The sequence below is a fragment of the Protobothrops mucrosquamatus genome, unplaced genomic scaffold (assembly GCF_001527695.2).
Source record: "Protobothrops mucrosquamatus isolate PMUCROS unplaced genomic scaffold, P.Mucros_1.0 scaffold_309, whole genome shotgun sequence".
NCBI classification, from domain to species: Eukaryota; Metazoa; Chordata; class Lepidosauria; order Squamata; family Viperidae; genus Protobothrops; species Protobothrops mucrosquamatus.
In genome coordinates, this window is record NW_015386385.1 from 201,985 (window position 1) to 219,804 (window position 17,820).

General features: G+C 45.6%; 1 protein-coding gene across 1 annotated transcript in view; it reads right to left on the bottom strand.

Annotated features, from left to right (window-relative positions):
- Nucleotides 1-17,820, bottom strand: part of ATF7IP (activating transcription factor 7 interacting protein) — an 82,985-nt gene that overhangs the window by 50,369 nt on the left and 14,796 nt on the right. Inside the window, exons 3-4 of the mRNA XM_015832150.1 lie at nucleotides 4,026-4,106; nucleotides 1,410-1,552 (exon numbers count right to left, since the gene is read on the bottom strand). Coding sequence (XP_015687636.1) covers nucleotides 1,410-1,552; nucleotides 4,026-4,106 — 224 coding nt within the window. The remainder of the gene's footprint in view (nucleotides 1-1,409; nucleotides 1,553-4,025; nucleotides 4,107-17,820) is intronic.

Genomic DNA, 17,820 nt, shown 5'->3' on the forward strand with positions numbered 1-17,820 from the left:
AGAAACTTAAAAGCCTAAAAGCATTTTTGTCAAGGTATTCATTTAACAGCTAACCAGTATATGTAATATAAGATATAAGATGTAATGATGGGAATGACTCAGCAGGGTCTGTGTCTCTTTAAGACACAGGGAAGGCTCTGCTTGTGTGTTCTCTCTCTTCCATTTCCTGCTGTAACTGTGGTTTGTTGGATCCTGTTGTATTAGCATGTGTATGTATATTGTTCCTGGTGTATGATATTGTAGATAGTGTAAGATAAACCACCATTTACGATAGACCACTGTTTACTGTGTTGGAGGGTGGCATGGTGGCAGCAGCTGTTCTCAGAACTGGTAGAGCATAAAACCTTGAAAATAGCCTTCTGGAAGACCAGGAAAGTAGAGTTGCCCGTGGCCTGCAAATGAATGGGATCTGGTCAGGGCCATATATATGGCTGTAGATCATGGCTGCTAACGTGGCAACAGGGACAACAGCAGGTAAAAATTTATACTAGTGATACTGATCATCTTTTTGATGGTGTTGTTCTATCTCTGAAGCACCACTGATCACCTGTTGTAGATTCTTTAGTAACATGGTGGCAGCAGCAATTTGGAATTCCTTGCTCAGTTAACAGCAGCAGCAGTGGTGGAAAAGTGTTCGCTCTGGACTAAATTTTAACAATGAACCGAGAGTGCTTAGTGATTAAATGAGGCCTGGTTTTGGTTTTCTGGAGTCCATGAAATTTACTCTTAATCCTTTAATAATCAGGTTTTGGTTAGTCCACCCAAAATGCCCTTCTTTAATCTAGAGCAGGGATGGACAATTAATTTTTAATTAATTAATTAGGAGTCCTGGTAGCATAGTGATTAGAATGCAATATTGCAAGCTAACTCTGACCACAGTCTGAAGTTTGATCCTGATGGGCTTGAGGTTGACTCACCCTTCCAAGGTCGCTAAAATGAAGACCCAGACTGTTGTGGGCAATATGCTGACATTGTAAACTGCTCAGACAGTGCTGTAAAGCATTATGGAGCGGTATATAAATCTTAAGTGCTATTGCTATTATTTATCCCAAGGGCCACCTCAAAAACTGGGACTGTTGTAGAGGGCCACTCCACCTCTGCCACAGCCCCCCTACACCACTGCCGCAGGCTGGACAGGGATAGCCAAAAAAAATGCTCAGATCTCGTGGGTAAAAAGAATGGGTTTGTTATTCAGCCAATGAATTAAAGAAATACGACTCAGGCAAGAACAATGGAACATAGCAGCATTTCCGAAATATAATTTTCTTCTTAATAAAGCATAATCCTGCCAAGCATTTATTTTCACGATTAAGGATTTTAAAATTTTAATATACCTGGAACAAATAGAAAGTATTTTAAATTAAAAGGCAAATTACCTACAATGCACAAATCAAGAATCTCATATTTACCTTTTCAAGTTTCTGATGAACATCTCCTTTGGTTGTAATTTTTACTTCAAATTCTGCTTCAAAATCTCCCAGATACCGCCGGCGTTTAGAATGGATACTATCCATATCCTCTGATTTAGAACGCTTTCTTCTTGATGCCTCACCTAAAATTTATTTTGATTTTATAGACTTCTTAGTTGCCCTTTTCAAGATCATGATTCTCTCAACAAAAGCGAAAAAACTCAAGTAATTCAGCTTCACCAAAATATGAGAAAGAATTAAAAAAGGATGTGATACTCTTAAAAACCCAAAGAGAAACAATGTCTATTTTTCTTTGTTCATAATAAATGAAAAATTATTCAATAATTCTCAACACTGAGTGTGCAATGTAAGAGATTAATTTTTAAAATTTATGCTTATAAAAATTAAGATAGAAATATTAAAAAGGGTCACAATTATTCCACCACATTGAGCAAGCTGATGGCAACATATGATCTCTTTGGTTCACTAGGAATAATGTGAATATGAATCAGGCATGATGTTACTAGGCTTCTTAAAATAATAATATTCAGTAGGAAAAACTGGCAGCATCTTGCAGATGCAATGTCAGTGGCAGAACACCTACTTTGCATCTAGGAAAGTCTCCAAATAGGGCTGGAAAATCTACTGGAACAACTCTCTCATTTAAGTGTTTATCTGCATGTATGTATTTCATTTCATTTCATGTATTTCGCTATGACCCCAATTTATTTATTTGTTGCCATGTAGTTCCATTTGTTCTGAACCATATAGCACCGCCAGCTTTACAAAAGCAAAATGCACTAGTGAGAGAATACAGGAAAAAAAAAATGAATAACTCATTCCTACCAGTGCATGCCGACCTTCCTCATTTATCAGCCATAAGACTCAAATCCAGGAAGCCTCGACTGGCACTTGCATAACATTTCTCCAACAACTTTAACATCGATTCCCAATGGAAAGCCAAATGGGTTGCTGAATGCCCAGATTTAGGAAGACATATAAATGACCCCACAAAAAGGTGCCAGGCTTTGAACTACTACGTCAGCAATTGACAATCCTGAATAGGATTTGCATCTTACATGGCATCTGCCTGGAATTCTCTGAATACATGGGACATAGTATCCTCCCCTCAGTGTGACTGCAGGGTCCCATGTCAAACTATAGATCACATTGTGTCCGGCTGTAGGCTGAGGGCATATATTGGTCCAGTATCTGATTTTTTAAAAATATAACCGATGCTGCACCAATGATTCGATGGTCTCAAGCAGGGGTAGATAACCCAAAATACTCAAAGAGCCACTTGGACCCGTTTCCCACCGAAAACAAAACACTGAGAGGGGGGGCACTTGCGCTTCCCCATTTCTCTTTCCTCTCCCCCTCTTTCCTCCCTCCCTCCCCCTCCCTCTTTCTTCTCCCTTTTTCCTCTCCCTCTTTTTCTTTCCTCTCCCCCTCTCTCTTTCCTCTCCCTCTCTCTTTCTTTTTCTCTTTCCTCTCTCTCTCTTTCTGTCCCTCTTTCCTCTCCCTCTCTCCGATCTTCTGCTCACCTGACAAGCTGACTTCAAGCTGTTCTCCAACAAGCTGACACACATTCTTATTGGGCTAGCTCAGGGGTAGGCAACCTTGGCTCTTTTATGACTCATGGACTTCAACTCCCAGAATTCCTGAGTCAGCATAGCTGGGCTAGCTAGCTCTCTCCTGTCGTTCCTGCTTCCTGCAGAGACGCAGCCAAGGCAGGAGCCCCGCCCAATAACTTGTCAGCTCATGGAACAGGGTGAGGCCACTCTCTCTTTTACACACACAGGGAGGGAGGGAGGGAGGGAGAGAGAGGGGGGGGGAGAGAGAGAGAGAGAAGGGAAGCGCAAGTGCCTCTCTCTGTCTCTGTCTGCAAATGGCAGAGGAGGCTGGGAGCTGCAGGGGAAGGCTCAAAGAACCGCATGTGGCTCTGGGGCCATAGGTTACCGACCTGTGGTCTAGAGACAATGGTAATTGAACATAGATCTTTTTAACATCCATATTTTATTGTATTTTACTAATCTAGATGAAACGTTAATATATACTGCTATACGCTAATTAATAATTGTTCCAATCTTGCATCATATATTTGCATGTACAGGACTCTTCTGTATGACCAAGATTTAGCATGATCTAGGGATTCAGTAGTGATAAGGCAGCTAAATAATTTGAGAACTAAAATGAACTTGAAAATACATTTCCTCTCTTAGTAATTTTACTAACACAACGAAAGGCAGCTCAATCCTATGAAAAACTTTTAACACACTGATAATGTGTTTTCCTGTATTTTAAGCATATTGTATGCAATTTCACATAGTAGATATTTCAAGTGACAGAATAAAATAAAAATTAAAAAATAGGACTACACAAAAATAATGCAGTGATTTTAACACAGAAACTTAAAGCTTCTGGAACATATAGAATTGTAAAGCATGATTTGAAGATAGAAGAGGGAAAGGAAATGAGGAAGAAACAAATGAATTCATTTAGTCACTGTTAATAGAGTACACACATACACACCATTCTGAAATATAGCCAACGTACAAAAACAGTGCAACATAGTTCCCACAAGCAGTATGAATTTCTTATTTTTGCTATACATACATTTTTCTGGAGGTTTCTCCTCCTCCTTGTTGGGCTCCTTTTCTTCTATGGGATTCAATTCTTTTTCTTCTTCTCCACCTTCTATGAGAAAAACCAATCATTTTTTTATCTTTATAGGCAAAGTCATTGTATTGCAGATTATTATTTATTTATAAACATATATACAAAAAACTGAATCTCAGAAAATCTGAAGATAAAATTCCTTAATTAACATTTAAAACTACCATATCTTCTAATGCTGGATACCTGTACAATTATATGAAGACAAGCTAACAGTACAATCATTTTATAGTGCAAAACTGATCCTTTTTCAATTTTGTGCCATTAGAACTTGTACAATCCAAATTTCTAAGGAGTCTCATGCTGCTAAATGAACTACACTGGGGGTTCTTCTATTAAAGAACAAGCAGCACTGGAGCAACAAGCACAAGCTATCCATTGATGAGAACTGCCCATTTGCTCCCTGTCAATGAGCCTTGACTCATGAACCTCGCAAACCTAACTTGGAACCTGCATTGGCTGACAAATCTGCTATAAGCTCTGATCCCCGGACTCCACTTGACTCTGTTCCTACGTGCTGCTTTGATTTGGAATTCTTGTAAATCAAACTTGCTGAACTTCTCTCTATAATGCAAGTCCATGTGTTTACCAGCCCTGTTAAGTAAAGAGAACAAAACCACCTCTTCGTGTATTTATGTATGCTTGGCCTGGGACAGTACATCCACGCTGAATTCTTGCAATAACCAGACTGTCTTCAAAATGCTTACAGATCAATTGCTTTATAATCTGCCCTAGCATATTCCTGGGTACAGATGACAGTGTGAGAAGACAGCTCAATAATCTAAATACCTGAGTTGTTCTTATCACATATCAATCTTATTCTTAAAAGTCATATTTACCTTCAATGAGCATGAACAAGAAAAGTTAGGCTACCTGACTAGACAATACACAAGTTGGCTGACTGAAAATGGTGGCTGACATTGGTAGCACAAAGGCTGCTATGTTTAGTGTTAGTGGACAGTGAAAGAAAACTGCTACAGATGTTGTGTTGGTTGACAAAGGCAAAGGTCTTGAAGATTCTGATCTGTTCCTGAGTGAGTGAAGAGTTCCAGAGTCCCAGGAAAATGACTGAAGATAGAGAGCAGGAAGTCTACGTGGGATGGTTCAAGTGGATGGTTCGACTGTCAGGCCAGCTGGTGGGACTCAGAAGGAACACTGCAGGCAGCTTAATTGGCATACAGACAAGATGCTTTAGCCAGTAGGAGAAACTGGATGTGTACAGCAGTGGACTCTGGCTGACATTATTAGGCCATGGTGGGGATCTAAAGAGATATCAGCCAATAAACTGGTTGAAGGTGAATGGAATTGACAAAAAAGGGTATAGTTCTGCAAATTACAGCTTTGCTAACAATAGCTGATTTTCCCATAAGGGAAATGTCAAAACTAAATAACTTTATAATTACTAAATCAAAAGACTAGAACACTACCCTACAGCTAAAAGACTACAACCGAGAGGGGAAACTCAACTGGAATAGCAGTAGAGAACTCCAGCTGGACGCAGCCAGAAGCTTCAGTTGGAGGACAACAAGACAGAACCTTAGCTAAAGTCAGCAGTCACCAGACCAACTTAACAACCAGGACTATACAATACCACCTTTGCAAGATGCAGAGAAAAAAATCAACCTGCAGTGGCAGACTAACTCACTCTCCAACACTATTTACCACCCCATGGTTTGGGCCAAGCTACCTGAAAGACAGAGGTATAAGAGACAAAAGGACGAAGGGATTGGTATTTTTCCCATACTGAATGGTTAAGCAAGTATCCTGTTAAAATTACTTGTCACCATCGAGAAACTAGCCTTCTAAACAGGAGTCAAGTTTTCACCCTGCTCTAGAAAAGGAGCCAAGCAGCTAGAGATCAATAAATATAGATTGGGCCATTCCAAATTGCTGGCATAACTTGGTAGCAGAGGAGGACCAACCCCAATTACCCTCAGACAAAGTGGCTCAATCAGATATTAAAATGCTGAAGAAATATACATTTCAAAATCTCAAGTACTAGTACTAGTATATTTGCTTTCCTATTTCCTATACGGTTCACGTATACCACAATCATCTACAGCAGACATGTCAAACACAAGGCCCGTGGGCTGGATCCAGCCCAATATGTGGTTCCGTCCAGCCCGGGGACCTGCTCTGGAAACAGCGAAGGACCAGCCCGCCACACCTCGGCCTGTTCACAGAAGCAATCAATCAATCAGATTCCAAACTCTCCACTATGGCCAAGACCAAAGAGCTATCCAAGGATGTCAGAGACAAGATTGTAGACCTACACAAGGCTGGAATGAGCTACAAGAGTATCGGGGCTGTGTACCATCAAATCTTGGGTGAGAATCTCCTTCCTCAGCCTGGGCATTGAAAATGGGTTGTGGATGGTATTCTAGCATGACAATGACCCAAAACACATGGCCAAGGCAACAAAGGAGTGGCTCAAAAAGAAGCACATTAAGGTCCTGGAATGGCCTAGCCAGTCTCCAGAACTTAATCCCATAGAAAATCTGTGGAGGGAGCTGCCAAATGTCTGCCTCGAAACCTTAATGACTTGGGGAGGATCTGCAAAGAGGAATGGGACAAAATCCCTCCTGAGATGTGTGCAAACCTGGTGACCAACTATAAGAAATGTCTGACCTCTGTGTCTGCCAACAAGGATTTTGCCACCAAGTATAAAGTCATGTTTTGCGAAGGGATCAAATATTTATTTCACTCATTAAAATGCAAATCAATGTATAACTTTTTTGAAATGCGTTTTTCTGGATTTTTTTATTGTTATTCTGTCTCTCACTGTTAAACCTACCATTAAAATTATAGACTGATCATTTCTTTGTCAGTGGGCAAACATACAAAATCAGCAGGGGATCAAATAATTTTTTCTCTCACTGTAAGAAATTTCAGCAAAGTTTATTTTAAAAAACTAATGTATTTTCCAAGTATTTTCAAAAGAGGCCAGAGCAATTTCCTTTTACAGGCTTGTTGCTATCTGACACATCCTCAGACATCTGTCTCCAAAGTCACAATTTAACATAGAAACTGTCAAGGTTCTGACTGATGATCCCAACAAAGTAAGCACAGCTGAGACATTCCAATCTCTAATGCAAAACTTTACTGAGTACAGCATATCGGCACTGATGAAAAGAAAACCAGCTCTGGCGAAAATAGCGCCAGAACAGTAAATTAAAAGTGTAGAACCTCCCTTCCCATCTGATAGTGCAGGTCATACTCCCCATTAAGTGTAAGAAATTTGTTATGAGAAAATTATTCAGTTCCCAGCCAAACGGTTCTTCGATGATCTTGGTTCCCAGTATGGAGCGTTTGCAAGTGCGCTGAGCATTCCAAGCATTCCCCCTCCCCCCTGCATCTGTAGGCAAAGTAAGAAATAATAATGGCTGAAGCAGAATAACCTCTTTGATGCTTGACAGAATTATAGAAATTACTTTGGTCAGCATGACCAACACATCCAACAGCTGTACACCAACTGAAAAGAGGGCAGGTGGAGTCTGATGTCAAAGTCATTGTCCTAAAGGTAACCCAAAGCATCCATGAATACATCAGTAAAATGACACCCAAAGATGAGTTGCTTGAAAATGCCTCAGGCAGCAGCACACCTAGGAAGATCAAGCAGAGGAAGTGCCATTGGCAATACAAGACCCTACATGGGATGCACCATCAACAGACAGCTGAGGTGGTTGACACTGGGAAATCCTACCAGTGGCTGAAAAGGACTGGACTTAAATCTAGCACTGATCATAGCAACACAAAAAAAGCACTAAGCACCAGATCTATAGAAGCAGGGATCTACCACACTCCACTCAGAGAATAGGTTGAATAAGATTGCCTGTGTTGAACCTTATTCCAAAGAAACAACTAGCACAGGAATTAAAAGATGCCAATATTGTAATATCAAATATAAGAACCAGCTCACTGCAAGAAACAAACCAACTAATGTATAGCACAGCTGTCAGAACTTTGGCCACGCCTCCCTCTGGATGTGTCTTCCCAGTTTTGACGAGGCGAAGCATCCCTGACGAAGTCTGGCGTAATGGCTCCAACCATCGTGACACCTGCCTAGACTGCCCTAACGGGAGGGTGTGGATTCTACACCATCTTGCTGAGAAAAGGCGTTCAGGTAAGACAACGCCCCTTCTCCAGCAAGATGGGTGTAGAATCCACTGGATGGGGCATACCAAAGCCGCTCATGTCCCTGCAGGGGGGGAGAAGGTCTAGGCATGTGTCCCCTGAGAAGAGACGACCTGTTGTAGGACCCGTCTGCCAAACGCTGCGAACCTATCAATCTTATAATGTCTGACAAACGAGGAAGGGGAGGACCACATCGCCGCCCTACAAATCTCCTCAATCGAGGCTTGCGTGGACCAAGCTGCGGACACAGCAGCGCTGCGCGTCGAGTGAGCCATGATGTGTGCAGGAACTGGGAGTGACTGAGAAAGATAAGCCCGGCCGATGCATGCCCTAATCCACCTACCAATGGTCTAAGAGGAGACCTTCTGACCCATGGATGAGGGCTGAAAAGATACGAACAAGGCCTCCGACTTGCGAAAGGTCGATGTTCGTTTGATGTAATAACGCAGGGCCCTGCGCACATCTAACTTATGCCACTGACGTTCTAGACTGTGTGAAGGATCCGGACAAAAATTAGGAAGAACTAAGTCCTGGGTCCTGTGAAACAAGGCATTCACCTTGGGAATGAATGAAGGGTCCAATCTGAGGACCACCCTATCCTCGAAGAAGGTACACAAATCACTCCTAACTGAGAGTGCGGCCAGTTCCGATATCCTCCTAGCCGATGTTATGGCTACTAGAAATGCCACTTTCAAAGAAAGAAAATGAAAAGAACAAGAACTAAGAGGTTCAAACGGAGAAGTCAGAGCCTGCAACACCTTAGGCAGGTCCCAGGATGGATAACGATGGACCGCAGGCGGTCGAGCGTTAACCGCACCCTTGAGGAAAGCACTAACCGCCGGATGTTGCGAAAATGGGACCGAGTTGTCACAGGTAAGGACCGTTGATAGGGCCGCGACCTGCCTACGAATGGTACTAGATGATAGACCCTTGTTCAAACCTTCCAGTAGATAGTCCAAAATATTGGGAATTGTGACCGAGAGCGGTCTGAGATGTTGCCTAGTGCACCACGAACAGAAGTTCTTCCACGTGGCGTCATAAATTCTATTAGTCGAGGGGCGCCTCGAGGCTTGAATCATCGGGATCACCCCGGACGAATAGGATTGCCTGGCTAAACTTTCCCGCTCAAGTGCCAGGCGGCCAACTGGAGCCACTGTGGATCTGGATGTTGAAGATTCCCTTGGCTGAGGGCCACTCAGAGGGAATCCTCCACGGTGGCGAAAGCGATAATCCACAAGGTCGGCAAACCACGGACGCCTTGGCCAGTATGGAGCAATCAAGATTACCTCCGCCCTTTCCTGAATCACCTTGCGGATGGTGGCCTGCAACAACGGAAGAGGAGGAAAGGCATAAAGCAGACCCCCCGGGCACCGGAGGGCGTTCGTTCCCTCCGCTCCCGGAGTCTGGAACCTGGAGAAGAACCTGGGGAGTTGCGTGTTCGACTGGGAGGCAAAGAGATCCAGATGAGGATGGCCAAACCTGATCGAAATGTCCCGGAACAGTGCCGGGTCCAGTCTCCACTCTGAGTGGTCCACCATGACCCTGCTCAGGGAATCCGCCTGCCAATTCGCCTCCCCTGAAATGTGTTCCGCCCTGATGGACCCCAGATTGGACTCTGCCCACAGACCTAGATCCAAGGCCTCCTGCATGAGCGACCAGTACCGGGTCCCTCCCTGCTTGTTGACGTGAGCCTTGGCCACCACGTTGTCTGTCAGAATCAGGACGTGCCGTCCCGTCACTAGGGAGGAAAACTGACGGAGAGCTAAGTGAATGGCCCTGAGCTCGAGCCAATTTATATTGTGGGATAAGTCCGATCGGGACCACTGTCCGTGGGCCAAATGAGTGCGAAGATGGGCACCCCAACCGAACAGACTGGCGTCTGTGGTCAAGGTGAGCCTGAGGGGCTCCTTGAAAATGGTCCCCTTGGTCATTGCGGATGAGGTCCACCAGAGAAGGGATAACGAAGTGTGGTGGGGAACCCTGACCTTCCTGTTGGAGGAACTGAGGTTCTGTTTCTGGAAGGGAAGGAGGAACCATTGAAGGCTTCTTGAGTGAAGCCTGGCCCACGGCACGATCCCCATGCAAGACACCATTTTTCCCAAGAGTTGAGACAGCTGTACCAGGGGCACCGCTTTGTCCCTCCGAATCTGGTGCACTAGCTTTCGGATGCTGACCCGACGTTCTGGTGAAAGATAGACCTTGCAAAGGTCTGAATCTATGACCGCTCCCAGATGCAGGAGACGCTTTGTGGGAGTCATGTGACTCTTTTTGAAGTTCACTGAGAAGTCGTGAACCTGTAGTGTATGAACCGTGATTTCCAGGTCTGACTGGGCCGCCTGGAAGGAACTGGAATGCACTAGGATGTCGTCTAGATAGCACTGCACGCGCATCGGCATCATCCTGAGGTGAGCCGCCAAGACTGCTAAAATTTTTGTGAAAACCCTTGGAGCTGAAGATAGACCAAAGGGAAGGGTTCTGTATTGGTAATGCCGGTGCGCGTAACAAAACCGGAGGAACCTGCGGTGTTCCGGAAGTATCGGGATGTGCAAGTACGCCTCTGTCAGATCTATGGAGGAGAGGAAATCCCCTTTTCTGATACTGGCGAGGATGGACTTTAGGGTCTGCATCTTGAACCTTCTGTAGGTCAAGAAGTAGTTCAGACCCTTTAAATCCAACATCGCCCTCCATCCCCCTGAGGCGCTTTGGGAACCACAAACAGGATGGAGTAAAACCCCTTTCCTTCTTGATCCCGAGGTACCGGTTCTATGGCTTTGATTTCTCTTAGATGGGAGATGGCCGTGGCTACCAAGTTTGCCTTGGTTGCGTTGCGAGACACTGGACACTGAATGAAGCGGTCTGAAGGAAAATGGAACTCTAGGGTAAGACCGTACTTGACGGTGTTCCTGACCCAAGAGTCCGTGGTGGTCGCCTCCCAAACGTCGCTGAACAGCGCCAGGCAACCCCCGATGGGAGAGCCCTCTATGGTGTCACTTGGACCGCCTATACGGACGGCCACCCGAGCCCCTGAAGGGACGTTTGGACTGGAATTGGCCCCTGGCTCCCATGCTCTGGCGGTCCTGTGAACGATCCTGCCTGGAGGGGAAGGATCGTGAGCCTCTTGACCAATCCCAGGACTGCCCTGCTCGAAAGGGCTGCCTCCACTCCCAGGCCCCACTGGGGCGGAAAGTTTGCCTACGGGAATCCTGCTGGGACTGTCTATCCGACCGTTTGGAGGGGTGAGCCAGGATCTTACGTTTATCCTTGCCCTCGATAATGTGCGGTTCAAGAATTGACCCGAACAACTGTGTACCGCTGTATTTGGAAGTGGACAGACGCCATTTTGATTTCAAGTCCGTTCTCCACTGTTTCAGCCACAGCAACCTACGAGAGGCAACCGTGGCAGCAATGGATCACGCAGAGTACCTGGTCGAATGAAGAGAAGCGTCTGCCATGTACTCTGAAGCAACCACTAGCTTCCCTAGTGTCTGATGTGTCCGAACCTGGTCCGGGGGAACAATTGCCTGTAGTTCGCGAAGCCACATTATCGAAGCCCTGGCGAAGAAAGAGAATGAAGTTGCAGCCCTGATCGCCCATGCTGAAGCTTGATGCGCCCGGCGGAGGGAAAGTTCAAACTTCTTGTCCTCCGCCTTCAGGGCCTCGACCATATCCCCTGGAATAGCAGAAGTGGAAAATAGAGAAGTCAGGGGAGTATCAACAGAAGGGACTTCCAAAAGGGAAGCAAACGAAGGAGAAACATTAAACAGTTTCTTCTCTGTACTATTAAGAGAGGGTAAAGTAACCAGGGATGACCACTGCTTCTCCACTGTAGTACGGAAAACCTGTGGACAAGGAATCTGTTTGTCCTCCACAACCTGTTCCGCAAACAAAGGATTGGACTCCTGACTGGTGGAGGTAGAGGGTTTCTCCTCCTGCACCGAAGTGAGATTGACTGTGGTAACGGCCTTCATCAGTAGAGACCTGAAAAAAGAGGGATCAAAGAGCCCCGTGGTTGACGCCTGTTCAGGCGTTGCCTCATCCTCTAACATGGGCGTGTCAGTTATCTCCAGGGCAACAGACTCCTCCTCCCCTAGCTGGGAAGAAGTTTAAGAGACTCCTGACTCAGGGACAACCCGTTTGCGAAGGAGGAATAGAATGAGTTGGTTGAGAAGGTTGTTGTCCCCTGGAAGACATGAACTGCATAAAAGCATCATGCATGAATGACTGAAACTCTGACCACATTTCCCTCTGTTGCAGGGAACTTGTCCTAGCCTCTGCTGGAATAAACGTGGCCTCAGGGCCCAAATGAGTAGAAGATGATAAGGAGCGAGGGGGACCAACGTGCTCAGTTTCCCCCTGAGGAGACCAAGCCCTTTGGACATCATGCGAAGGAACAAATGGAGGCTCAAATGGAGAAATGTCCAGTGGAACGGGGGGAACCACTTCAGCTTCACTGGACCTGAGCCTTTGGGCTTTGGAGAATTCCTTTTCCAGTGCCAAATGTCTCCTCGAGGCCTCTCGCTCGGCTGATTTTGAGGGCTCCTTGGTAGAAAGGTGTTTTGTCTTGGCCTTTTTCTTTCCCCCCGCTTCCAAATCAGTAGATCTGCGCTTTGTTTGTGCGGGGGGGAATACCAGAGCCCTCTGATGCCTGGGGCGAGGAACTGTCTGCCATTGCAATCTAGATAATCCAGGTAGGAGATATCCAGAAGTGGGGGGAACCCAAATACGCAGACCTGGTTGACAGAGATGGAAAACTGATCCTCGCTCTACACAACAACAATGGCAAGGACAGCCAGACAGGACCCTAGACCTGCCTGTCTAGGCCAGTGACAAATGCCACTTCCTATGTGGAACAGGTGGTTAAACAGTTCCCCTTCGCTCAACTCACCCCAGAATAAAGATAGGTGTTAGAACCACCAATAAGTATTATAAAGAAGTCCAGACAGGGCAGAATTAAAACTGCAATACGTGTGAAAACAGATTGTAAAATTTCCCCCCAGGTAGTGGCCTGGGAACACAGACCAAATGAATGAGGCAGGTCTCAATGACCATAAAAGGAATATGAGGTCTGTTAGCGTGTCCTAAGACACTCTCAAAATGGCGGCCGCAGTAAAACACACCCAAAATGGCCACCGCAGCAAGTCACACTCAAAATGGCCACCGCAGCAAGTCACACTCAAAATGGCCGCCTCATAGTCACACTCAAAATGGCGGCGCATGAAACCACACTCAAAATGGCGACCGCCCACAATAACCCTCTCAAAATGGCAACCGCGCCTGGTGCACGCGGTCAAAATGGCGATCGCGCCTATTCCGGGCCTCCGAAAAGGCAAGGAACACCAAAGGAGGGAATGGAAAAAATCGACCTCCCTGTTAGGGCAGTAAGTCTAGGGAACAGCAATTTAAATAAGCACCCTCCCCCAGACACGGAAGGAACTTGCTGTTAGTTGCGCAGCCACCGCTGCGATCCAAATCCTGCAGCCGAGAGGAACCTCGCTGCAATGAAGCCAGAAAGAAGCCTCCGATCTGCCTGAGTCCCAAATGACTCGATCTCCAAGGATCAGCTGGTAGGCTGATCCACGCTCCGCTGTTCCCTCTCGCTCAAAGAGAAACGGCCTGCAGCCTTCTTTGTAGGAGCCTGGAAGGCTCGAAGCTAGAAGGCCCCTTGTAAATTTGGAATTTAAATAGCCAATTCGATCCCAATTTTGACAAAGAACAAAAGAAAAAACTAAACTCAAACAAACTAAAAGAAAAGTTAAACGAAAATACTCTAAATAAATTGATTAATCTAGCTTAGCTAAGGAGCCAAAATATCTACGCCTTGCTGAGCACGAGACTAAGTCAAAACTGGGAAGACACACCCAGAGGGAGGCATGGACAAAGTTCTGACCTAGTCTCTTCTGAGCAGGAAGGCTGAAATTACCCATCCAGTGGATTCTACACCCATCTTGCTGGAGAATAGCTGGGGTGCAAAATCAACAAAGCCAGACTCATCTTCTGATGTTTGAATACAGATCTCACAGTTCCACTACTCATGAAGCCATGAATATGGCTATGAACTGTAAACATTCCAACAGATCTGCTTACCTGGCTAGTTTGCTGATGGTTTGCCTTAGTTTTTTGTCTAGAAAAAACTGAAGCTGCAGCAATCATGAAGAAATATTTGTAATCCAGGCTACCAGTAATATTTCATGTGCTCATTTCAATACACTACCCATTCTTCATTCAGCAATATTTTTATCTCCTCTCCTTTAAAGACCATTAATTTGGAGATTATGGCTGTTACTATTTCATTAATACTACAAGTACTGCTAACCATTACTTGATCTCTCTGAGTGGAAAGTACATTAGAGTTCACTAATATAAGGGATGTTTTAGTTTTTGCCAGCTCCATCTGCTCAATTATTTCAATTAATACATCCAAAAGGGAACACTGAGATCTATGGCACACACTGTAGGAAGCATCCTTGTAATTCTTGCAGAGACACTAGCCACTGGGTTGCTAGGATATAATTCCAAGTAGAGTGATTTGTTGAGTTATGAAGCATGTCTGGGAATGTGTCAGCATTAAGCTCTTAAAGGGAGGTGAGATTTGCATTATGTTCTCATCCAAAATACTAGTCCCCATCAAAATTCAATGAGGAAGTAGACTGTGTATCTCATGACTCTCTTTTCAGTATCCCCAAAAAATATTGAAATGTCTTCCTCACTACTGTAGATATTTAGGGCGAAGAATCCTCTTTCTATTTGTAGCGCTTTCAGGATAGTTGTCACTTACTTTCCCAAATACTTTTTCTTATGTCCCTTGAATGCCTTGAATCTCTTTTTGCTCTGGAATATGTGAAGAAGGTGGAGAATGGAAAAGAGTGATTTTCTCTGCCCTCTCTTTCTGACTTCTGGAGCAGCCTATTTAAAATTGCATGTGACTTTGTTCTGGAAATTTTCTTATTATTTGCTGGAGCTGGAGTTGAGCTCCTATGACTGTTTGCGCAGACTTTCAGTTTCCCTGCTGGCATTCTGGCAACAGAAGAAAGGTGGTCCATGCTGTTTGTGGCCTGGTGTGATGACAATTCCTCAGATACCTCTGTAGATGTCAGCTTAGGGGAGGATGAGCCAATTCCTGGCAAGTCAGGAACTGAATTGTTTGATGGCTCTGAACAGCCATCTGGAATGAATTTGGCTGAGGCTCCAGCTAGGGAAAGCTTGCAATTGCAGACGGCCAGGGAAGAGGAGCAACTGCCTTCTGCATCTGATCAGAAAACACATAAGGCAGAGAAAGTCAGCCACACTACTTAAGAAAAAGGCCCACCCATATTGATGGGCTGCATCACGACCCCGCTTCTCACGCAGCCCAATCAGTTGTTGGATGACTACATGGGGGTTTGCCTCCAAATGAATACCATGTTTGAAGACCTGATCAAGGTATAAACAGCGAACCAGCAGCTGAGGGAGTTGAAGCAGGGGCATTGCCCAGTAACCAAATATATATCTGACTTCCGGTTTATCAGTCAGGATTTGAGATGGAATGAGGAGGTCCTCATGGACCAATTCCAGGAGGGCCCGTCCTGTTTCTGGATGAGTTGGCCCAGACGGGCTGTCCTAGAACCCTGCACACCTTAACGTACCTATGCTTGTGCATAGATGGTCAGCTCCAATAGCAAGGGTGAGGTGACAAGAGGCAGCCGCTCCAATATCCAGGATGTTTCTCAAGGAGCCTAAAACCCCAAGGAACCCATGCAAGGGGGGGGGGCTGACATGCATCAAGCTGGCAGAAAAGGATCGGGAGGTGCAGAGAAGGTTTCTGCCTGTACTGAGGCGGCCCCGGTTATCTACCTAAGTATCCTGCAAAGAAAACAGCAACAGTAGAAACTCCCCCGCCCGACTTAAACGGTTTGCCTGGTCGGGTGATTTCTGGGGTGGGCCAGGAGTTAACGCTACCACCTGACATTTGGTGTCCATGATGTTGACTTTTCTCAGAAAAGGAAGTTGTCACGCAAGCCATGGTGGACTAGGGGCTGACCGCAAATTTCACAGACACACCTTTTGCCTCTAAGCGGAATGTGCCACCTGTTTTGGTGAAAACCGAAGGCCGGCTGATTCAGTCAGAGCCAGTAGCCACGGCTATCAAGCCTTTTCAAATGCATATGGGAAATCATGTGGAACAGTTGGAGTTCTACGTGGCAACCACTCTGCATTTTCCAAAAATATTGATTGGAATGGCTCCAGGCACATGACCCACAGATAGTGTAGTTGGACAGGGTCATTCAGCTGGACAATCCTAAATGCCGTTCTCATTGGCTTCATATGTGTGCCACGGAGAAAACTCCCACTTTGTTTTTGGATATCCCATTGAAAATTGCAGATTTTGCTAAGGTGTTTGGGGAGAAAGAGGCTGAGCAGCTCCCACCAAATCGGACCTATGATTGTCCCATCGACCTGGTTCAAACGCCAAGCTTCCAGTGGATCGGATTTACTCCTTGTCTGAGTCTGAGCTCGAGGACATAATTGAGAAGAACTTGAAGCACGGCTTCATCCATCTATCAACATCCCTTTCAGAGGCCCCATCCTGCCAAGAAAAAGTCGGGGGAACTGAGGCTTTGCTTTGACTACCGTAAGCTTAGTGCCTGTACCATGAGGAACCGGAACTGCTCCTGCTCATTCTGGAACTCATGGAGCACTTAAGGCAGGCACAGCTCTTCAAGAAGTTGGACTTGCAAGAGACTTACAACTTGGTGAGAATCTGCAAAGGGGACGAGTGGAAAATAGCTGTCTGCACCCGGTACGGACATTTTGAATACATAGTGATGCCATTTGGACTCACCAATGCCGTGTTCATGCACCTCACGCACGTGTTCCGGGATCTCGTGGACACCTTTGTGGTGATCTACGTGGATGACATCATGGTATACTCATTGTCAGCCAAAGAACACTGGTCCCATGTATGAAAGGTACTCCAACACTTGCGAGAGAACTATCGCTTCGCAAAACATAAAAAGTGCCAGTTTGCACAAACCACCATTGACTTTTTGGGCCACCAGATTTTGCCTAAGGGCATTGCCATGGACCCATAGAAGATCGAAGCCCTGCAGTCTTAGCATCCCTTGCGCCAAGTGAAGAATGTTCAGAGGCTCCTGGGGTTTGTTAATTATTATCTGACGTTTATTCCCCAGTTTGCTGTGATGACCATTCCCTTGACTCGGTTGCTGCAGAAAGGGGTGCAGTTCATGTGAGGATCAGTCGAGCAGCAATCCTTTGAATTTCTGAAGAAGACTTTTGCTACGGACACCATTCTTCGCCACCCTGACCCGTCATGACCGTTCGTGGTGGAGACAGATATGTTATATGTTATGGTGGGGGCAATGTTCCTACAAGCCTCTTGAATTCAAAGCATCTCTTCCCTTGTGCTTATTACTCGTGCAAGCTCAATCCTGCCGAGTGGAACTACACAATCTGGGATAAGGAGTTGCTGGCAGTCAAGGTGGTTTTCAAAGTGTGGTGGCACCACCTAGAAGGGCTCGGCACCAGATCTGTGCATGGACTATCAGAACCTGGAGGACCTTAACACAGCCAGGAAGCTCAACCAGTGGCAGATCCGATGGTCTCT